General features: G+C 39.4%; 2 protein-coding genes across 5 annotated transcripts in view; one reads left to right on the forward strand and one right to left on the reverse strand.

The window, feature by feature from the left end:
• The window catches only part of NDUFAF7 (NADH:ubiquinone oxidoreductase complex assembly factor 7), a 34,638-nt gene that overhangs the window by 6,605 nt on the left and 4,117 nt on the right, over nt 1-23,916 (forward strand). For both annotated transcript variants that reach the window (XM_040623107.1, XM_040623106.1), the window contains exons 3-11: nt 6,418-6,498; nt 7,326-7,436; nt 10,466-10,679; nt 11,498-11,556; nt 12,252-12,362; nt 16,282-16,425; nt 17,478-17,651; nt 18,165-18,448; nt 23,470-23,581. In XM_040623107.1, coding sequence (XP_040479041.1) covers nt 6,418-6,498; nt 7,326-7,436; nt 10,466-10,679; nt 11,498-11,556; nt 12,252-12,362; nt 16,282-16,425; nt 17,478-17,651; nt 18,165-18,377 — 1,107 coding nt within the window. In that variant the 3' untranslated portion in view covers nt 18,378-18,448; nt 23,470-23,581. The remainder of the gene's footprint in view (nt 1-6,417; nt 6,499-7,325; nt 7,437-10,465; nt 10,680-11,497; nt 11,557-12,251; nt 12,363-16,281; nt 16,426-17,477; nt 17,652-18,164; nt 18,449-23,469; nt 23,582-23,916) is intronic.
• Nucleotides 20,183-23,916, reverse strand: part of PRKD3 (protein kinase D3) — an 84,935-nt gene continuing 81,201 nt past the window's right edge. For 2 of the 3 annotated variants that reach the window (XM_040623104.1, XM_040623102.1), the window contains 2 exons: nt 23,643-23,728; nt 20,183-22,785 (listed from right to left, as the gene is read on the reverse strand). In XM_040623104.1, the coding sequence (XP_040479038.1) occupies nt 22,612-22,785; nt 23,643-23,728 (260 nt within the window). In that variant the 3' untranslated portion in view covers nt 20,183-22,611. The remainder of the gene's footprint in view (nt 22,786-23,642; nt 23,729-23,916) is intronic. The other variant, XM_040623103.1, reaches the window with a different exon arrangement.

Below are 23,916 nucleotides of genomic sequence, written 5' to 3' on the forward strand. Positions count from 1 at the left end.
TTTTTTTTTTTTTTCATTTACTGGATTTCTATTTTAATCACTAAAAGACTCTTCAAACATCTTCAGATGAATGGCCTGTGGGACAGGGGTTTAGCAAAGTTCAAAAAGGTCCCCTGAGATGAAAAATAAATTCTACAGAGATGATATTACTTGTTTTCTCCTGCAACTGTAACGGTTCAGCAACAATTTGTAAAGTACAGTAATTGGTGAAATCTGAGTCAAACCTTTTCTTGGATTAGCCTCTGTAGATGAATCCCACAAGACAACATTGCAGTAAATAAGGTCAACATGTACCGCTGAACTTTGCAGATGGCTGAGGCCAGGGAGTTTATTACTGAGTCCAGTCCCACCTTCTCAATAACATTCTGGAAGGCAGTAGGAGAATGACGGGTGATTCTACACAAGAGCGATATTGCTGTGTCCTGAGAGAATCAACAGTGGAATGTTTGAATAGGTGCCATAAGATGGGTCCAGTTTCCCCTGTAATAAAGCCCTGGGCCTGAGCAGAAAAGGTAGTGCAGACATTTTCAATAATCTTTGCTGCCATGTGATTTACAACACGTTCTTCCCCTTCCCAAAGGCGCCTCACTAGCACTGTGTACGAAGCCAAGGGAACGGCCCAGCCTTCTCTAGGGTTCTTTTATTTTTTTTTCCTTACTGATCCAAATGTTTCTTACACTTGTGATGAGAATTATGACCTATTAAAAACCATATCCTCGCTTAATCACAAAATTCCACATAGCTGAGGCACTTGGGTGGCTCAGTCTGTTGGGTGTCTGCCTTCAGCTTAGGTCATAATCCCCTCTAACCCCACTTTCTTGAGGGTTCCTGGGTGGCTCATTTGGTTAAGTGTCTGCCTCTTGATTTTGACTCAGGTCATGATCTCGGGGTCATGACATCGAGCCCCGAATTGGGCTCCGTGCAGCGTGGAGCTTGCTTAAGATTCTCTCTCTCCCTTTCCTTCTGCCTCTCAACCTGCTTGCATGTTCTCTTTCAAAGAATAAATAAGTAAACCCACTTTGTTGAGAGTTTTTATCATGAACAGGTGTATTTGTCAAATGCTTTTTATGCATCAGTTGAGATACTCATGTGGTTTTTATCCTTGTTAATGTGATGTATCACATCGATCAATTTATGAATACTGAATCACCCACGTCCCTGGAATAAATCCCTCTTGATCATGGTGAATGACCTTTTGATGTACAATTGAATTCAGTTGCAAATACATTGTTGAAGATCTTTGCATCTATGTTCACTGTGTCTTTGTCCAGTTTTGGTATCTGGATAATGCTCTGGTTCTATATTGAATTTGAAGGTTTTTTTTGTGTGTGTGTGTGGGGGGGTTGTTTTTTGGTATTTTTTCTCCTTTTCTGTTTTTTGGAAGGGTTTGAGAAGAATAGATGTTAACTTTTCTTTAAATGTTTGGTAGAATTCACCTGGGAGCCATCTGGTCCTGGACTTTTGTTTGTTGGGAGTTTTTTGTCAGTTCAGTTTTGTTACTAATAATCCGTCTGTTCAAATTTTCTATTTCTTCCTGATTCCCTTTTGGAAGATTTTATATTTCTAGGAATCTGTCCATTTCTTCTAGGTTTCCCAGTTTGTTGGGCAATTTTTGTAGTATTCTCTGTTTATTTAGAGAGCATGAGTTGGGGGTGGGCGGGAAACTGGAAGAGGAAGAGAATCTTAAGCAGTTAAGCAGCCTTCACACCCAGAGCAGAGCCTGATGAGGGCTTGATCTCATGGCCCTGAGATCATGACCTGAGCTGAAATTCAGAGTTGGACACTTAACTGACTGAGTCACCCAGGCTCCCCAATATATTGTATTCTCTTAAAATTCTTTATTCCTGTGGTGTTATTTCTCCTTGTTCATTTCTGATTTTTATTTGAGTCTTTCTCTCTCTCTCTCTCTTTTTGATGAGTCTGGCTTAATGTCATCATTTTCGTTGATCTTTTTAAAGAACCAGCTCTTGATTTCATAGATCTTTTATATTGCTTCTTTAGTCTCTGTTTCATTTATTTTTCCTCAAATATTTATTATTTCCTTCTCTATTAACTTTGTACTTTGTTTTTCTAGTTCTTTTAGGTGTAAGGTTAGATTGTTTATTTGAGATTTCTCTTGTTTCTTGGGGTAGGCCTATCACTATAAACTTTTCTCTTAGAAGTGCTTTTGCTGCATCCCAAAGATCTTGGACTGTTGTGTTTTCATTTCCATTTCTCTCCATATATTTTTAAATTTTACTTTGATTTCTTCATTGACCTATTGGTTTTTTAGTAGCATATTTCTATCCTCCATGTGTTTGTTTTCCAGTCATTTCTTGTAATTGATTTCTAGTTTCAAATTGTTGTGGTTGGAAAAGATTCCAGTCTTAAATTTATTGAGTCTTGTTTTTTGGTTTAATATGTGATCTGTCCTGGAGAATGTTGCATGTGCACTTGAATTTGTATTCTGGTTTTGGATGGTATGTTCTATGTATATGTTAGGTCTTCTGGTTTAATGTGTCTTTTGAAGCCATTGTTTCCTTGTTGATTTTCCATCTGGATCATCTATCCATTGATGTAAGTGGGGCGTTAAAATCCCTTACTGTTAATATGTTAGTGTTTCTCCTTTTATTTGCCTTACGTATTTAGGTGCTCCTATGTTGGGTGCATATATATTTACAGTTGTTATATCCTCTTGTTGGATTGATCCTTTTCATTATGTAATGCCCTTTGTTTCTTGCTGTGATCTTTGTTTTAAAATATGTTTTGTCTGATTAAAGTATTGCTACTCTGGCCTTTTTTTTTTTTCTCCATTTGCATGGACTATCTTTTTGATTTCTTCACTTTCAGTCTGTATGTGTCTTTAGGTCTGAAGTGAATCTTTCATAGGGAGCATGTAGAAAGGTCTTGTTGTTTTTATCCATTCAGTCACCCTATGTCTTTTGATTTGAACACTCAGTCCACTTAAAGTAATTACTGATAGATATATATACTTGTCATTTTGTTCATCATTTTCTATTTGTTTTTGTAGTTATTCTGTGTTCCTTTGTTCTTTTGTTCTCTTCCCTTGTGGTTTGATGACTCTCTTAAGTGTTACGCCTGTTACAGGTTTTGATTTGTGGTTACCATTGTGTTCATATAGAACATTGCATGTGGATAGCAGTCTATATTAAGTTGATGGGGGCTGAAGTTTGAGCACATTCTAAAAGCACTAAAGTTTTGCTCCCCCCTCCACATTTTACGTATATGATGTCATATTTTACATCTTTTAATTTTGTATATCTCTCAGCTAATTTTTGTACATATAATTGATTTTACTCCTTTTGGGTTTTAACCTCCATCCTATCTTTGTAAGTAATGAATCTGTTGTCTTTGCTATATGTTTGCTTTTGCCTGTGAAATTTTTTGCTTTTGTAATTTCCTTTTAGTTATGCTCCCCCACCCCCCACCCCGCTTTTTTTTTTTTTTTTTTTCCCCATTCAAAGGATTCCCTTTAACATTTCTTGTCAGGCTGGTTTGGTGGTGATGAACTCCTCTAACTTGTTTGGTAAACTCTTTGTCTCTCCTTCTATTCTGAATGGTAATCTTACTTGGGTAGAGTATTCTTGGTTGAGGGTTTTTTCTTTCAATGCTTTTAATATCAGTGCTTTATTTATTTATTTATTTAATTTTTTTTTTTTTAAAGATTTTATTTGTTTATTTGACAGAGAGAGAGCCAGTGGGAGAAAGCCAGAGAGAGACACAAGCAGGGGGAGTGGGAGAGGGAAAAGCAGGCTCCTAGCAGAGAAGCCTGATGTGGGGCTCGATCCCAGATTGCCGGGATCACACCCTGAGGTGAAGGCAGACGCTTAACGACTGTGCCACCCAGGCACCCCCAATATCAGTGCTTTAATATCACTCCTTTCCGGCCTGCAAAATTTCTGCTGAAAAATCAGCTCATAGCCTTATGGGATTTCCCTTGTATGTAACTGTTTTCTCTTGCTCCGTTTAAAGTTGTCTCTTAATTACTTTTTGCCATTTTAATTATTTTGTATTTTGTGGACCTCCCTGGGTTCATCTTGTTAGAGGTTCTCTCTGCTTCCTGGATCTGGATGTCTGCTTTCTTCCCTGTATTAGGGAAGTTTTCAGCTATTACTTTTTAAAATAGCTTTTTGCCTCCTTCTCTCTCTCTCTCTCTCTCTCTCTCTCAGCTTTCTGCGATCCCTAATAATGAGAATGCTCTTATACTTGAAGATGTTGCAGAGTTCCTTTAACTTATTCTCATTTTTAAACTCCTTTTTTTCATTTTGCTGTTTAGCTGTTTGCTTTTCTTTACCATTTCAGATTGCTAATCTGTCCTGCATCCTCTAATCTGCTGTTGATTTCCTGTAGTGTTTTTTCATTTTAGTTGTTGTATTCTTCAGCTCTGACTGGTTCTTTTGAATATTTTCTAGCTCTTTGTGAAGTTCTCGCTGCATTTATTCTCTCTTTTCTCAAGTCTGATGGGTAGCCTTATCAGCATTACTTTGAACTCTTTGAGGGCATAATGCTTATTTCAGTTTCACTTAGCTCTTGTTCTGTGATTTTTGTCTTAGTCTCTCATTTGGGACGTAGTCCTCTGTCCCCTCATTTTGTTTGACTCTCAGTGTTCTTATCTGTGTATTAGGTAAATCAGCTACATCTTGTCTTGAACGTAGTGGCCTTGTGTATAAGACGTTCTGCACCAACATTTGTTATCTCTTATGTTTTTAATGGCGGCCTTTCTAATAGGCATGAGGTGATATCTCAGGGTTTTAATTTGCATTTCCCTCATTAGCTTCTAACTGAAATTTAGCATTTCTCTTATTATGAACATAGGAAACCACTGGGATCAGTAATACCAGTGATTTTAGCATCAGTGGAAATCACTGATATTGTCATATCCCAACAGTGATCATAGGTATCTCAGTAAAAGGCGAAAGATTTATACGATCTGAAGAGAAACCAGAGTATTGATCATAGGTATCTCAGAATACATTATGTTCTTCTGTACTTTAAAACTTTGTTACTTATTAGACCTCAGGCTTGGCTTTGTTTATTAATATATTTATAAGGATGCATAGTATTACTCTATCACGAGTTTATTTGGGGGGGGGGTAATCCTGTGTGTTTTAAAGCCTGCCTTTAAAAACATTCTGTGAATGGATCCATGTCTTCATCAGGCTACCAGAGTGGTTCATAATGCCCCACAACATACCACTGAAATGCTCACTTACGAAGGGAAAGAGAAAGGCTAGAGAGGAGATGCCGTGTGAAGTGAAAACAATTGTTTTTTTAAATAGGAGTAACTCAAGTATATTTCTGCTGCGGAGAGAGGGAAGTTAAAGCTGTTAGAGAAGGGGGTGATAACAAGATCCTGGTCCATGAGAGTTGTGGGAGGAGAGGTGATGGTCCAGAGCATAGGTGATGGGATTAGGTTTGGATAAGAGCAGAAGGTGAAGGCATTTCATCTTGAGTTCTGTGGAATGAATGGGAGCAGGTGGAGGCCAGGTGGGGTCAGGAAGCTGAGTAAGTCTTATTTTATAATATTCTTATTTCCTTTATGGGCAGGAGCCCAGGTCACCCACTAAGAGTAAGGTGGTGGAAGAAGGGGCTTGAGGAGCATAGGGAATTTTTTAACAAAGAATTCTTGAGTATGTCTTGAAGTTTAGCCAGTATGCTAAAACTTGGGATAGGAGGGTAAATAAGATAGTCCTCTTTTTGTAGTAACTATGCCTCTTGGTGAGGAACACGGACATATAAGTAGATAAACACATAAAAGGAAGCCCTGCAGTTACTCTGAGGTTGGAGGGCTGGAGGGGGAGGTTAGGGAAGGTAGCATATGAGCAGATTCAATTTTACTGGGTATAAGATTGCCAGGGAGAAATGGGAAGGGAGAGAGGAGAGCATTTGCAATGGCGTGGATGTATGGACAAGTAGGGCTAATTAAAAAAAAAAGAAGATATAATATTCATTTAGAAAAATGCATAAATCACAGGTACATAGCTTGATGAATTCTCACAAAGTGAATGCTCCCACATAACAAGCACCTAGGTCAAGCAACAACATCACCAACTGGCAGGGCTAATTTGAAACAGAGTGAGAATTTGGGAGAGGAGGCTGGAGGGAGGGGCAGGCAGGATCTTACTGTGTTGGGTTGGGGAGCAGGGAGGGGAGGGAGGGTGTGGGATGTGAGCATGGACATGGCGTGGCTTTTGCCTTTATGGTCAAGGAGCGGTCATGTTTCCACCAGTTCTGCAACATGACTGGCACTTTGTAAAGTTTCCGTTAAGTTACTGTGTTTATCTTGTTTATTTAGAAGAGAGAACTTTCTTACCAAATGATTATGTCATTGTATACATCATACAAGATTTTGGAGGAGTGGTTTAAAAAGCTTATTTGAAAGTTAATTTGCTTTCTCTACTTTCTCTTTTTACTCAGGGATATTATGTGTACCGTGACATGCTAGGAGAAAAAGGAGATTTCATTACTTCGCCGGAAATAAGTCAGATCTTTGGGGAGGTAATATTCAATGTAACCTATAAAAGAAACTAATATCACACACATTTGAAAGCAGATCAAGTTGTATTCTTCTATGATACAGCGTTTTACAGCTTTGTTTTTGTGATTCAAGTTTTCTTTTTTCTTTTCTTTTTTTTTTTTTTTTTTTAGTTTTCATTTTTAATCATATACATGCTGCAGGAAAAAGAACAATAGAGGAAAGAGAGGGATAAGTGAAGAAAGAGAGAAAAGATGGAAAACACTAAGGAGTTGGTGGGGAGAGACATACTGTAAAGCCCCTGCCCAAGATTGCACCCCAGTTACAGCCGAAGCCCCCCTGTAAGAAATTCTGAATTCTTCTTAGGAATTCTAGTTCGTTGATCTCTGCATAAAAACCCCTTGATAAATTTAGATATAGGAAATAGTACACAAAAGGAAGTAGAATCCAGGTATTAAAAAATATTAATTATGCCTAAAAAGCCGTGTAATTATTGAAATCATATGACTGTGAAGAAATGGCATAATCCTATCCCATATGTTTATTTGCTTTCAAAGACGAGCACCTTCCTGTAAGTGATATCTTCTTACCTGTGTTATGAGACCTCTTACAGTGGCGACTGCCTTTAACTGTTTTCTCCTATTACTAAGCTTTCTGAGCAGTGTCTTTTGTAAAAACCTCTGTGAGGCTCCTGGGTGTGCATACATACGTGTCCATGTTAAGTAACATACACACATACACTGCAAACATTTTGCTTTCTGGCATAAAGTGTGTACTTACGTGGAGTTTTATACTGTGGTATGCTTTTATATTTTATAATACTTCAGTGTCGTTTTTTCCCTTGTCACAGCTGCTGGGTATATGGTTCATTAGTGAATGGATGGCCGCCGGAAAAAACGCAGCTTTCCAGCTGGTGGAACTGGGCCCAGGCAGGGGTACCCTTGCGGGAGATATTTTGAGGGTAGGTAATAAAAGAATGTCTTTAGAGCCTCATGCACTCTCCTGAATCTTTGTTCTTTTGACTTGTTTGCAAACTCCATTGATTTCCATGGCTTTCGGTCCTACCTCCTTAACCTCCATTTCTCAGCTGAAGTACAATGTCAGAATGATACAGTGAATCGTAACTTATTATTTTCTGTTTGTAATCTAAAAAATGAGGGTGGGAGAGAATGTGAAAGGTAAAAATTTAAAACATTTAGAAGACATGGGAGAGTATATTTGTCTTCTAGGTAGGAAAAGAGTTTTTGAATTATGTAAAAAGCAGAAGCCATAAAGGAAAAAATGAATAGAAGGATAATTTCAACTACATTAAAGATTTTTTTTTTTTTAAGATTTTCTTTACTTATTTGTTGGAGAGAGAGCACAAGTGGAGGGGGGCAACAGGCAGAGGGAGAAGCAGGCTCTCCGCTGAGCAGGGAGCGTGATGATTTGGGACTCAGTCCCAGGACCTTGGAATCATGGCCTGAGTCCAAGGCAGACTGAGCCACCCAGGCATCCCGAATTTTTTGTTCGTTAAAGAAATTAGGAGCTTCTGTTCTTCAAAGACACGGTAAAGAGAGGGACAAGGCAAGCCACAAAGTGGGAGGAGTTATTTGCAACACATATAACTAACAAAGAACTGGTAGTTAGAATACATAAAGAATTGCTGTCAGTTGTTAAGGTGGTGACAGATAACTCTATAGAAAAGTCAGGCTAAAGGTGTGAACAGGCCCATCATGAAAGAGGAAATCCACATGGCCAGGAAAACAAAAAAAATGCTCAGACTGGTTGGGAGTCAGGGAAATGAAAGTTAAAATTACCGTGAGGTGCCACTGTACCCTCAAAATGAGATTTGGCAGCACCAAGGGTGGGTGAGGATGGGGAGATGTGGGGCGCTGGGGACTCGCATACACTGTAAGAGTGTAATTAGGTGCTTACTGGGCTCATCTGCTCATGTGAAAGTTCTGATACTGTATGACCCAGCGGTTTTACTGCTAGGCCTATGAGTACGGGAACGAGGGCATGTATGTACCAGGATACGTGTTCAAGAAGACAGCATTGTTTAGAATAGCAAAAAACCTGGAAACGACCCAAATGACTATCAGTGGGAAAATCAGTAAATTGCGGTACAGTCATACAGTGGCGTTCCAAGGCTCGTGCGGGAATCACAGCAGAATGCACGGTGTTCAGATGAAACTCGGCATCTTGTTGAGTGAAAACAGCGGTTTGTACAAGACTTCATACCATATGGTTATATTATATAAATCCCCAAATAGTCAGCATTAAACAATATGTGTTTGGCGATACAGACATGTTCAGTAACATTTATAAAGAAAAAGCAGGAAATTATCAACTCCCGATTGAGAACGGTGGTGACCTCTGAGGGTGAGGGAGGACATGGGGGCTCCTACGGGAAGGGTCAGGTCACTTTCCTTTAATCAGAGATAGTTGATATCTTTCCATGTATTGTTCTTTCTTCCATTCTACCTAACACTTTCTAAAAACATTAAAAAGGAATATTGTTTATAATACATGATAAGTACTTGTATTTATTAAACTTTTGTAGTTACACTGTTTTGGACTCCATTAGTCTTTTTTTTATCTTATGTGTATCTGGCAATTCAGTGTAAAAAACACATATTCAGTATACATTTAAATGTCTTGATGCTGTATGATTTTTGCTTGAAATTAGGAATAGAAGGCTTTTAAAAAATTTATAACATCTGACAAATAATCCTGATTATATCATATTTGGGGGATTAAAGAAACCAACCACTGATTTAGGTTTCTGGGGCTCTATTTTATCTCTCTTTAAATTGGCAAAGTCATTTGAATAAATATTTAATAAGGTTCTCAAATAATACTGTCTTGTTTCAAGTACTTTAAAAATCAAGCCCACAGCTTTTAAAATGTATAAAGGATGCTTCCCTAGATCAAGTCCTAAGAACCTCAAAAAGCCAAAGAATTTAAAGGAATGTTAAGAAAATAGACAAAGACATATTTATAGACTTGCTTTCGTTTCTTGATCATAATTTCTGAAGGATTTTTCTCTTGGGAAGTTTTTCTATTTGTAGTTTCTTTCTTTCTTTCTTTCTTTTTTTTTTTAAAGATTTTATTTATTTATTTGACAGAGACAGCCAGCGAGAGAGGGAACACAGGCGGGGGAGTGGGAGAGGAAGAAGCAGGCTCCCAGTGGAGGAGCCTGATGTGGGGCTCGATCCCAGAACCCTGGGATCACGCCCTGATCTGAAGGCAGACGCTTAATGACTGTGCCACCAGGCGCCCCACTATTTGTAGTTTCATTTCAAAATGAAATTTGGAAAAATCATCTTGTCCTTATTATCAGTCTATACCTGCATATTCAGATCTCAGAAGTAGGAGGCAAATCACCAATGAAAATTAAGTTCAGATGAAAAATACTATTGATGTCCTATATGCTTTGGCATTCAATTTTTAGCATTGAAACATTGACAAAGTGTTAGTATATTTCTTTTTTTCTTATGTTTACAACAGCAATAAAAATGTGTGTAGCCAAGAGAAAATTAAAAATGTGAAAGAATTACAAAGTTAAACTGTCAGGTTTTTAGGGCCACTCAGATTTTATTTCCTGAGGATACAGGTTAAATGTCTCAAAGATGAGATTATTTCATAGACACAGCAGCTTTATAAAATCAAGCGTATAGATACAAGTTATTTTCTCGTTCTCCTTTAGATCCCTCTATCTGCTTATTTATTGGATGTTAAATCTTTAATTTTCATTCATAGTCAATCTAATTTTTATCGTTAGGAAACCAAACTGTGTACCGTTCATCTCTTCTGTGGACAAGGTGTAATAATGGATAGGTTATGATTCTCATTGACTGCTGGAGAGTGGCTTGTGTGAAGAACAAATTCTTCCGAAATCCAATTTTATTCCTGTAACATGAGCAAATTATTGAGGTAAATGGTTAGAAAACCCCAAATCTCCTCAACACATTGTATTTTGCCATTTTCCCCTTCTTTTGTGTTTAGGTCTTCAGTCAGCTTGGATCTGTGCTGAAAAACTGTGACATTTCAATACATCTGGTAGAGGTGAGCGAGAAATTGAGTGAGATTCAAGCATTAACACTGACTGAAGAGAAGGTCCCGGTAGAGCGAAATGCTGGATCCCCCGTATATATGAAAGGTGTTACTAAATCTGGGATTCCAATCTCATGGTACCGAGATCTGCACGATGTTCCAAGAGGTAATTATTTTACACGACGTCATGAAATCATTTTGACCGCATCCCATCCCAGCAATGATAGGAGACCAGAGCCGCAGAGGACACACTAATAGATTGAGTTAGTGCCGCTGGGTCCCTTACTCATGGGGAAGAGCGAATCCTTTTCTCGAAAGAGCATTGTGTTAGGAAATAACATGGCTAACAAAAGCAGCAATGGATTTCAGGTGCTTTTGCGAAAACAACAGTGTCGATCTCTGTTGTACCTTTTAGTTTTTCCTGACCGCTAAGAGTTCTGATGCCAAGCAGCCCCACGCGGTGGGGCCTCATGGGAGCAGCGCTGGGTGGCTTTAGTTTAACTGGCTCATCTTTTGAACATTCTTGCTGGCCTTCAGAGGGGAGGGAGAACCCCTGCACCGGGCAGGCGTCCCGTGTTGGTGAGTCCCTGCTCACACCTGAAGGGGCGTCTGGTCGTGGGCAAGCCACCGCAGCCGGCCCTGGGCTCAGCTGTCTTGGACGATTTTAGCAAGTTCAGAGCCTCTTTGAACTAACAAATTTGAGTTCTGATTTCTTTCATGCCTGGCGAGGGATAAAAGATTAAATTGATAATTGAGATACTCTGGCTGTCTGATCCTGCCGTGTGGAAAATGAGAACAGGAGTGTTCTTTTGTCTGTCCTGCGTAGCGGGTGAGGACCGGGACGATTGTCTGTAGTGATGGCTGCGGGAGCAGCACGGGCTCCGACACAAAGGACTAGGCATTTTCTTCTTGTTAGTGCTCAAAAGAACGAATCAGTATTGCCTTAAAAATGCTGAAACTTTTTTTTTTTCTGTTTTTATATAGGGTACAGCTTTTATCTGGCGCATGAATTTTTGGACGTTCTTCCTGTGCATAAGTTTCAGGTATTGATGGGATAAAGTCATTAATTGAATAACAAAGGGCCTTATGTTGTAAGAATCAACATTTATAGTATTTGATTATTGTTAAAATTAACTATATTTGGAATTCTGATGAATAGGAATAATTGAAAAGCAAAAGTGAAATGTCAAGTAGAACCTTCTTTCTCTTAGGATAACTAGTAAGAAGGCTATTTCTCCAGGGACGAAGATGTGCGGGAATATAAGATGGTAAATGGCTGTAGTACAAAGAACGGTGACATTTTAGCAAACAGTTTTAATATCCAAAGATTAAACTGTTTCCTCATTGAAGTTGCAGTGAGCAGATTGAAGACTCGGTGGCAGTGTATGTGCACTGGTCATTTCCGAGGCTAAGAGCCTGTATTGATTTGTTGGCCGAAGCTGCCGATTGGTCCTTCGGGGCTGTTTTCCATTGTCGGGGCACTTGCCAGGCCGCTCGTTCTCTCTCCGCGGCGCCGCCCCTTGTCTAACCAACAGCAGCGGTTTGCGCCTTCCCGTCGACTCCTGCTGTTCAGAGGAACGAAGTGTTGTGTTTAAATGATTTTAAGTGGTAAAGTACTCTGTGAATATGAGTCATCTGTCATGTACGGTCGGAGGAGAAAAATAAGTTATTTTTAGTAGAGGCAATTCTGAGGAAAAGCCCGGTGAAAATTTGTTTTTATGCATTATTTTGTGTTTAGAAAACACCACGAGGATGGCGAGAAGTAGTCATTGATGTCGATCCGCACGTTTCTGATAAGCTGCGGTTTGTTCTGGCGCCTTGTGTCACCCCAGCGGAAGTCTTCATCCAGGTAGGAAGGTTTTTCTTCTTAGATTATCGCCAGCCAGATCTTTGTAGTCTTGTTTTCGGGGTTCCTGTTTGTGTTCCTTGACGGGGGAGGGGAGAGTTGCTCATAACATCTGAGGTGCTTTATTACCAGCCAACAGTGGAGGATCTCGAGTCGGGAGCCCGGCTCTGGATGGCAGCATCCGGACGGAGCGGGAGAAGGGGGTTAGGACGCGCTCTCCCCCAGCAAGCGCCTTACCTTCCCCCGCGCTCAGTGCCCTCTGCGGGTCCGAGTGTTGTCTGCCTGCCCCGCGGAGCTCGAGGGCTGGGGACACAGCTGCTTAGCGCTTTGTATGTAGTGCTCTGAATTTCCTCAGTGCATTCTCAGAACAACTTTGTTATTAGTCCGATTGAGTTTGATTCTAGACTACCAGAATGGTACAATTTCTGCTTTCTGTTGACCTCAAGGAATAATCATAAGAGACTTTCTATCTTGGGGTTGTGTTTAGGGGTTCAGAAAACCCGATACTTGTCAGGAATGTTTGGGCTTTAGATTGCCTATTTTATTTATTTTTATTTTTAAAAATCTTTTAAAGAATGGTGATAATTTTTAATAGTTTACAGCTACAGTATCAAGTCTTATATGTGTAAATATAGTTACACAAAATAAATATCCATATGGCAAAACATCTGCCTCTAGACAGAAAGTATCTTTGCAAGTAAATAAACTAACGGCTTTAAATAGTAAGGAAGAAAAACAGATGAGGTAATTTTTCATCTAAAGTGACTATAGCCTATATTAGGGCCACCTGGGTGGCTCAGTCAGTTAAGCATCTGCCTTTGGCTCAGGTCATGATCCACGGGATCTGGGGATTGAGCCCCGCGTCGGGCTCTCTCCTCAGTGGGGAGTCTGTTTCTCCTTCCCCCTCTGCCCCTCCCCCTGCTCATGTTCTCTTCTCTCCCTCAAATAAATAAAATCTTAAAAAAATAATAGGGGGGTGCCTGGGTGGCTCAGTCGTTAAGCGTCTGCCTTCGGCTCAGGGCGTGATCCCGGCGTTCTGGGATCGAGCCCCACATCAGGCTCCTCTGCTGGGAGCCTGCCTCTTCCCCTCCCACTCCCCCTGCTTGTGTTCCCTCTCTCGCTGGCTATCTCTCTCTTTGTCAAATGGATAAATAAAATCTTTAAAAATAATAATAATAATAAAGTGACTATAAACCTGTATTAAAACATTCTTACTATAAGAGTTCAAATAGTTATGAAAGCCTTGTCTCATAACCTAAAAATATAACTTTAGTATACATTTTCAAACTAAACAAAAAATATTTTAATTATAGATAGGTAAAATAAGATTATTTTTGCTGTAATTCAATCATGACATTATGTTTTTATATACATATATATATGGGGACTTTGTTGATAGCCTGGCCTTTTAACAATAAAAAAGTGAAATTCATGAAACCTTTCTAAGAGTCTACATATTATTCTAATGCAAATTATATATATATATATATATATGTATGTATATATATACATATACATATATTTTTTTTAATCGGATTTTCAGTCTGGATGAGCAGTCCATTCTCTTTTTTTAAAAAAAGTATATCCCAACTATGTAAAACATGCTTAATTTGTCTTAAAAGATCACTTCTTATAAGATGTACACTGACTAGTATGAGAAAGGGCATTTTATAGATTTTAGAAACTTCTTTAGATGGGGCGCCTGGGCAGCTCAGTTGGTTAAGCATCTGACTCTTGATTTTGGCTCAGGTCGTGATCTCAGATGGTGAGATTGAGCCCAGCGTCAGGCTAACACACTGACGTGGGGTCTGTTTAAGATTCTGTCTCCCCCTCTCCTCCTCCCCCTCCCACCCCTCTCTCTCCCTCCCTCTAAAAAAAAAAAAATGCTTTCATTTCTTGTCAAGTTACTTTAGAGTATTTGTTTTACTAAGCTTTAATTACGGCGGTGAAAGTCTAAATCACTTTTTTCTATTATTTCTCATTATACAAAATCCCCATGCTCCTTATGTTTTAACATTCTACCTGCAAGAATCTTCCTGGAACTGAATAACCTCTGTAAGACCGACAGGAACATAATTCAATGAAGGTCATCTGAATAGAATAGATTGCCTCTTTTAAAAAGGTCTACTTTCTGGACTGTGGCTGATAACTTCTTCGTTAGAAGTTATTTACTTCAAAAGCTCAGGAGCCTTTTTTTTTTTTTTTTAAGATTTTATTTATTTGTCAGAAAGAGAGGCAGGCAGAGGGAGATGCAGGCTCCCTGCTGAGCAAGAAGCCTGTTGCAGGACTCAGTCTCAGGGCCCTGGGATCCTGACCTGAGCCGAAGGCAGCTGCTTAACCAACTGAGCCACCCAGGAGTCTTAGCACAAAAGCTTTTAAACATGAACCTATCAATTAAGGGTTTTTTGTTTGTTTGTTTTTGTTTTTGTTTTGCAGAGCGTAAGTAAGTTAAAATATCGGTCTGAGTACTTGTGAACATTTCTATTTTTTCTTATTCTGGTTACCCAAGTTTACCTGAGTGAGAAGCAAATTCATAGCTACCAAGAGCTGACTCCTTGGCCCTGGGAGATGTGATTGTTTTTAGTTCTTGACTTTAGTAGTACTCACTTATGAAAGAGGGAGTGATGATTTTTCCCTCTCATTTGAATGGGCTGAATGGTAAAAGAATCTGCCATCTTGAAGAGTGGTCTAAGATGGTAAGAATGTCAGCATGGTATGCTGGGGTGTGTCAGCTTATGCCCGAAGTGGCTATAACTTCATGGTTTTTATAGTTCAACCATAATAATTTATTTAATAGAACTGGGGACTAAGTAGTTTATTGTTTGATTTAATGAGGAAACACTCTGAAAGTTTAACTTGTTTCTAGTTAAGTAGTAGGAAGAGAAGAGACTCAAGAGCTAAGTGTGTGACGCCATATCTGTTAGCTTTGTGCCATTACAGGCAAGATCAGGGTAGGTTAGTACTTCTTTTTTTTTGTTTTTTTCTAAGATTTATTTATTTTAGAGAGAGAGAGCATGTGAGCCTGTGTGAGCCAGGGGGAGGAGCAGAGGGAGAGGGAATCCTCAAGCAGATTCCCTGCTGAGTGGGGGAGCCTGACAGAGGGCTCCATCCCAGGACCCTGAGGTCATGACCTGAGCTACTAACTGACTGAGCTACCCAGGCGCCTCAGTACTTCACTTTTAAGAGAGTGTTAGGAAGAAACAAAGTTATTGTATGTTTTCATAATGAAGGAAAAGTTTTTTCCCATTTCCTCAGGGATTAGGAAATTTCATGTATACTAGTCAGTTGACAAGTTATAATATTGTCATTTCACTTTTTAGATTAATAGGCACTTATTGAGAACCCTTTTAGTAAATAGTTGAACATTTTGGGAGGGCCTCAGGTACACTGACAGGTTTATAAGCTGAGGTTTCTAAATAGAGGGCGTATCATTGGAATACCTTTGCCCCAGCAGAAGGCATCATAATATACTTGCTTGTTAGGGTCTGTTATATTGGGTTTATTGCATTTGTTCTTTCAGCACAAATTTTTGAGTGTCTGTTATTTGCCAGGCACTGTTCTAGGCAGACAAAAATTCCTTTCCCACACGTTCAACCCAGGGAAATATATTTATATGAATTATGAGAATAATATCACTGTAAATAAAATGATAATGTATTGGTCATCTAGGAGTTTGGGAGAGTATATGCCTTTTTATAAAAGGGACTAAAATTAAAATGTCTGTAAACAGTGAACAGCATCAGAGCACTAAGGAGTTCTGTATAATAAAAAGGATGTCCTGTGAAAGGTTGAGTGTAGACAACATAATGCATATTGGGAAGGAATTTATTTTTACTGTAACTAAGAAATGCTCATTGTAGAAAAACTCTTAGAAAACCGTTCTTTTCAGTGATGCACTTTGATTCACCTGTTCCCTTACTAGCGTGATGAGATGCGGGACCACGTGGAAGTGTGTCCTGAGGCCGGCGTTATCGTTCAGGAGCTTTCTCAGCGCATTGCACTAGCCGGAGGTGCCGCACTGATCGCGGATTATGGTCATGACGGAACGAAGACAGATACCTTCCGAGTATGTATGACTCAGTAACATGACTTACCTAAGTTCATCGGTATCAGCCACTAAGCTGTTAGGTTTGAAACTCGTTGAAGATCCCTACCTTTGGTTTCTAAGGTGCCCAGCCTTGTACTATTACATTATTTGTAATGAATATTAATTCATATAGTTATAATTGCCCTTAACCGTAGGATTTCAGTCCAGACTGGCCTTGGAGCAGGGTCTGAATCATCTACGTTTGTCTTCAGCTGCAGAACCTAGGTCTGCATAGGTCCTACTTAGCATCTGAATAATACAAATGGGAAGATTTTCTTCAAGTTCTTAACAATTCTTCCCCCTCCATTTAAAAAAATGTTTAGTAGTACTTCGCAGATTTGCTCTAGCTATTGTGATCGGGCTTTTCCTACCATATTTTCAGTCTTTTTTCCTTTCTGGATGTGTTCTTTTTTTCTTCCTGAGCACCCTTTATGTTCCTTATCAGTTGTGTTCAGTGCGCTTTAATTGAAATACATTTAACTGGATACTACTATTAGTCATTTTCTAGATGTGTGGTTCTCAATTTCTAATTTTATTGTATCTAAAAAAACAAAAAGCAAAAAAACCCTAGAGTTTTTTTTAAAATGCTGATCCCCTACCCCTACTTCTAGGATTCTGATTCAGTAGGTCTGGGCAGAGCGCAGAGTCTCGGGGGATTCTGATGCACGTAGTTGAGGATACACTTTGTCAGACACCATGTAGAGTCTGGTGGAAGTTTCACTTGATTCTAGTAAGAAGTCAACTCACGTGGTGAACTGGTGGGCTCTCTACTCCATCAGCACGGCAGTCACGGAATGGGGAAGGCGGCGTGTTCAGGCTCTCCAGTGCCGTACTTTACAGCGGCGTTTCCATGTGGCGCCCCATTTGAGGAAAGGGTGCTAGTGTATTAAGAGTTTGTAAACCATTGATTTAGGCTATGTTTTTCTTTTTAACAGTTATGTGAAATGTACTAAAATGATAGCATTTCTTTGATCTTGATAATGATAACCATAAAGGAACAAAAACTCATCATTTTAAAAATTATGTTCAAGGGGTTTTGTGGCCACAAGCTTCATGACGTCTTGACTGCCCCGGGAACAGCAGACCTCACAGCCGACGTGGACTTCAGTTATCTGCGCAGAATGGCAGAGGGACAAGTGGCTTCTCTGGGGCCAATAAAACAACAGACGTTTTTAAAAAATATGGGCATCGATGTCCGGCTGAAGGTAAGGATTTTTTTCACGATCATTACATCTTTTCATTTTGTAATATCTCACAGAAATGTCTCAAGTAGTAAGTTCCCGTGGCCTCGGTGCTCTGCTTGGTCAGCAGGCCCTGGGTACTGTGTCTTTGCGGTAGTGTAGGGCCTCGTGCAGCCAGCTGCCCGGGGTGGGGCCGCTGTGCACACCACACCCCTGCATCTCCGCACGAGTTAGAATGAAGACTTCCGAGTAGTGTTCATGTCCAGTAAGAAAACTTGACTTTGTTCATGGGATGAATTTTTGAAGTGTCCTGAACAGTGTAGATCAAACCACCTGGGAATGTTTGTTAAACATAGAAATCCACAGGTGTGGGTCTTAGCAACCTGTGTTTTTAATAAGCACCCCATGATTCTGAGGCGGGTGATGAGAAATCCCACCCGAAGCCCTGCTTCACTGAGTAGCCCGCGGTCATTAGCATTGCTGCGTGTACCTAGGGATCCTGCTGGTTATTTTTACTAAGACGTTTTTTCTCTTCAGGTTCTTTTAGCCAAATCAGATGAGCCGGCCAGACAGCAGTTACTTCAAGGGTATGATATGTTAATGAACCCTAAGAAGATGGGAGAAAGATTTAACTTTTTTGCCTTGCTGCCTCATCAGAGACTTCATGGTAGAAGCCATCCGATGAATGCGCGTCCGTCAAAACCCGCTGTGTCACCGGTAGCTGGGTTTGGCGAACTTGCCTGGCAGTGAGCTCAGTGTGGACATTTTACCCCTAAGTCTGCAGAAAGCAAAATAAAGGGAACACCTTTCACATATCACAGGTAAAATAAGTATTACAATATTTTATGTCTTTATAGCCATTAAAAATAGACCATCTTACATACAGTACAGCTAAATATTGATCTTTTAAGGTGTGTCTGGCTTTTGGCACAATTGTGTGCTTTCAGCTTGATGAAACAAGTTACTGAGAAACTGAGTGTCCTTTAATAAGACTAGTTGCTGTATTTTTATTTTAAAAAGTAAACAGGAACACCAGTTGGTTTAACAAAAACTGGAAACCTAACTGGCCTTTCACAGGGAATGGATTATATAGAACTATCTGTACATTATTTTAAAAAATGAGGTTGAGCAATATGTTCTGACCCATCTCTAACAATGTGGTAAGTGAAGAAAGTACAGTGGAGAAGGTTTTATAGTTATGATTCCATTTTTGTTGGGGGAAAAGCCACCTTTGAAGAAATGCTTGTAACTAATTTCATAGAAATTAATATATTAGTGCAGACTGGTTGTTTTCTGTGGTAGTCACTTGTATATAGGAAGTAAGAAAAGGATGTCCAGTAATTACTATTAAATATCCCATGTGCAAGTGGGTTTGAAGGTGGAAATCATTCTCCCTTGTGGTAAATTTTTTACCCTCTCCTTCTGTGAATTTTATAGTTAAAAAAAAATTAGGGGTGCCTGGATGGCTCAGTCTGAGGAGTGTCTGACTCTTGATTTCAACTCAGGTCATGGTCCCCGGGGGTCGTGGGATCTCCAGTCCCACGTCAGGCTCCATATTCAGTGTGGAGTTTGCTTGGGATTCTCCCTCTCCCTCCTTCAAAATAAGTAAGTAAAATCTTAAATTGAGTCCCAGCAAAACTAGTAAACCGAACATGTCCCTGAGATATGTTAGAGTAAATGTAGACTACAGAGCAGGAATAATTTTCTGATTTGAGCTAATTCTCCCTCATTTTCAGATAAATGTCAAGTTTTCATTCCGTAAGTTCTCATTCTTTGGTTCACAGAACGTTTATATTACTACCAGATACATACTTTCTGAAGAATTGTTATATTGGCAAAACAAATTTACAGTGAGATGAAAGGAAAAGGGTATTAGCCATATGTTTTGAACGTACAGCTTAACCACACATTTTCACTGGCAGTGATCAGCTCTCGGCTTTCTCTTGCTGGTTTGGTTTAACTCAGAACAGGACTAGCATTCTGTATCTTGCTCTAAAGTATGAAGGTAAACGGTTTATTTTTCATATGCTGCCCGCCTGGGGCCATTTGTAGTCACCCTTAATTTTTTCCATATTTTCTTTTATCAAAGACTTGGCTGGAGAATTTTTGGGAGCCGAAAATGCCCAACGTTGGCCCCTCTCAATTATTTAATAGTTTTTATAATTAATGGGAGGAATCAGGCAATGCCTTGTATCTTAAAACCTAGAAAGTTTACTTTGAATGGTCTTTGGCTTATTTAAGTCTTGTAGCAGTTACAATAGTTGAATATTTGATGGTAGCTCCTGAAAAATTCATAGTTGTTGTAATTCTAAACTTTCATGCCAAGAAATAAGACCTCCAGATAATTACCTCAAATTTCATATAAAATTGAAATGATGAGTTTTTTATTTTAGGTAGTTAAAAAAAATCAGTGTTTTAAATATAGCATTAGTTCCATTTACAAATACTATTTCCAAAATAATTCTTTTACCAAGGTCTGGGAAAATAACACAACCAAATAAAATTTTCTTTGGATACCTCTACTAGAGATAGGCTCAGGTTTTCACATGGAAAAGTATGGTGATATGGAAATACATTTTATTATCAAGCTTCTTCGAGGATATTTACAAAAAGTGGGATGTAACAAAAAATATAAAAATGTACTGAACAGTATCATTATAGACTACTTTGTACATTATCAAATGCTTCTAACAATTATGTTCTTATACAAAAACTTCAAGACCAAAAAAAAGGGTTATGCAGGTTATACAGTATCTGGAGTAACTGACTTGACCCCAGATTATCTGACAGTGCCTTTACAAATTTTTTTAGAAAACTTCTTAGGCATTCAACAACACAAAAAGAGTGCAATTAATTTCATGGCTTGTAAAGTTTGATTATATAAGTATAGCAAACATCATTCCAGTTAATCTTCACCTTATGCAGTAAAACCACAATAGGGTGCCTAGGGACTGAGAATTACTCCATTTTAGCACATTGGTATGAACAGACTTACTTTGGACAGATTTGGGGAAGTCATCCTTTACCACAGAGAAAATACATTTCTAAAAGGTTTTGCAAAATTTGATTAAATGCTTTAAACTCCTATAGGAGAATGAAATACTGAGATGTCGACATTGTGGAGGGTTTCCTGGAGAGGGGTACGGGTAAGCAGTACAGCACAGTGCGGGGGGCGGGGGGTCAGAGGGACTGGAGCCACGCTGCCGGGGTTCACATCCACATACTGTGACCCTCCCAGCTGGTTACTGACTCTTCCTGTGCCTCAGTTTCCTGATCTGTGAGATGGAGTCCATAATGTGCTCACTTTGTGGCTGTTGTGAGGGTAAGTAAAACTGTGTACAGAGCTCAGAACAGAGGAGACTGCATGTTGGCTACTCTCTCTGCAGTTTTAGTCCCAGATAATGGAGTAGCTTCAGGACTCTCTCAAGGCCCTCTCTGGCTTCGACTGTATCCAGGGACATTCTTTTCTTTTGCTAGCTCAGATTCAGGGGGGCAAAGACAGTTAACACTTTCACAGTTTTTAGTTTATTCATACCCAGCCTGTCTTCACAACAGCATTGTGAGGGAGGGAGAGGCAAGAACTACGGTCTTCATTGTATAGACTGAGGGTCCTGAGGCTCAGACAGATTGGAGCCAAGACTTAAGATGGGATTTTCTGACTCCAAATCTTTAGCTCTTTTTTGGGGGGGGGGGGGGAGTTTACAGTGATTACTGTGGAATGAAGAAACAAAAAGCCACTACTTTTTTTAAATAAGTCGATGGTCCCAGATGTTAAACTTTTTTGGGGGAGAAAACTATTAGTAACTTTTTAAAAGCTATGAAAAAGTCTAACCTCTTAAACATTATATCTGAGTAGAAAAACACTTCTCTAGCGGGCTGCTGGTGCCGAAGTGTTAAAAAAAATATATATATGTTTATATATATATATATATGTAAGGGTAGGCTACCGTATCAGCAGAGCGAATGAAATAAATTGTTTCATGCTCCACCCCACCCACTTCCCCAAACTGCTTAAAATAATTTAAAAACATTCCCGATATCTGTAAAGCCTTCCAATAAGCTAAGGGAAGAAAAAAAGGATACACTGTTCTTCTCCGTAGGATTAACTGATCCTGCACTGGCCTTACTTTTAATAATTTTCTTCCTCAAATTATTCAACTCTGTGTAAAGATAAACTGTGTAATCCAAGTTCAGATCTATACTCCCGGAACGCTGGAAGGCAGCTGTGGCACTACCGTGGCGTCAGTGGGAACGGGAGTGCACGGCAGAGGAGCTGAGTGAGGAGCAGACAGACCAGCAGGCCCTCCTCCCGGTCCTGTGACACCAACTGTCCCAAATTATCTTAGAGGCCGTTCCAACATACTCACAAAAGGGGACTAACTTAATTTTTATGTTGTAGAGAGCATATTAAGAGTTCAGCTCCAAAGGTTAGGGATCATGGTTTTGGACTCTTCACTGACCTGAAAAAAAAAAAAAAAAGGTAAAATCGCCCAGCATCTAGGAAACATTTCTGGGCACCTAGGAAAACCCCTGTGGCTCTGTGGTTCAACAAAATTTCACAGGAAATCTCATGCTGGTGGCCCCTCCTCAGTTCTCTCGTAAATGCAAGGTGGTTAGAGATGCAATGGCTGGACTCTCAGCTTTCCTTTTTCTCCTTTTTTAAAAATAATGCAAGAACAGGAAAGGGAAGATAAATTAAATGCCTCTATAGTACTAAAGTGAAGAAGTAGGAAAAAATACAAAAACCAGTCATTGCTATGCTATAAAAATTTATGAAAAGCTTCGTCTTGGTTCCATTGTGTACTTTTATTACTCAGTTTCCCCTCTTGTACCTACTCGTGATGAACTACAGTACTGGTGTCACTGATGCCTTATCGAATTTCCCCATGTCTCTGCGCCCTTGAAGAGGACAACCTATGAACAGTTGTGTAGCAAAATATCAGTCCCTAAAATGAAATCCTTCCTTACTGAAGTTAGCTAATAATTAAGGATCTTCTTCCATATCGTCTGGATTGGGAGCCATAATGAAGTGCTTTGGGTACACAAGGTTGTGGGTGTATGCATGTATTTCCCAGCGGGCATCGTCACTTTCATGTGTAATGTAACGTTCACCGATGCGAGTTTCAAATTCTCTAAGGTCAAGCCAAGTCTGATAGTCCTAGAAAAAAAATGAAGTGATTATAAAGTATAAAAGAAACAAAATACTGTGAACTTTTTTTTTCTTAGCACCCTAGTCACAAAATGGACAACCCAAACTCCAAAGTACTTGCTATACAGTAATATATTTGTAATATTTAAATTAGCAATGTTAAATACTTTTTCAAATTTAGACTCTCTAATGAAGTAACTAGTTTCTACAACTAGAAATAAAATTGCCCGACGCTTCTGAGATGGCTAATAATAATCACTAAAACATTCTGTTCTATACTCTGACCTTAAACCCATACCTTACTCCTCAAAATAGGGGAAAGTACTTAGAATCTACTACCAGGGTAATTTAATAATCATGGAGACTATGATTGCATTTGTTCTGAAGTTAATGCTACCCCTTACTCCCTTTAAAATAGTTCTAAAGCTTCTCTTTACTCTGAAGTTTGGGGTATCTTTTGACAAATCTATGCAATAGCTTTTGGGGGAATTCAGCCAAACATTTTAAATTGCATTTCTGATCTAATCAATGCAAATACGAATCTTTTAGTGGATGTTTTTAAAGTAAAATATATTTGACAAAATAATATGCTTATCTTACAGAAAGGTGAAATGAAACATAAGGTCCTATAAAAAGGCTGACTCATTGCCGTCAGTTCATGGGAGCCTAACTGCCGTCAGTTCTGCATTTCAGGGGTACACGGCAAAACCGCCACAGATGCGGCCGCGGGACAGATGCCTCACTGAGGAACACTGACAGTATCCGGAGACGAGGCGAATCTGTTCTCTTAGAGTGGTTTCATTAGGTAAGACAAATTACAATCAATGGCTCAAATGAGGAGAGAGAGAATTTTTTTTTTTTTTTACCTGCAGCCAGGGATGACTGAGAGATTTGTCCACACTGAAACGTTTTCTCATCTTCACTTGAAGTAGGTTGTTTATCAAATCAATTGCTAAGAGAAAAGATAAAATCAGACATGTGGATTTGGGTATATGGGGCAAACCAAACCCGTGAGGCGGCCTAGAAGGCAGTTCAATCCACAGAAATACAGGCTGAGGGTTTTCCGCCTCTCAAGGCCTCAGTGTCACAGCCAACCTGTCAGTGATCCATACACGTTTCCTGGACGTGCCCAGCACTTGT

The sequence above is a fragment of the Ursus maritimus genome, unplaced genomic scaffold (assembly GCF_017311325.1).
Source record: "Ursus maritimus isolate PB19 unplaced genomic scaffold, ASM1731132v1 scaffold_6, whole genome shotgun sequence".
In the NCBI taxonomy this organism is placed as follows: domain Eukaryota; kingdom Metazoa; phylum Chordata; class Mammalia; order Carnivora; family Ursidae; genus Ursus; species Ursus maritimus.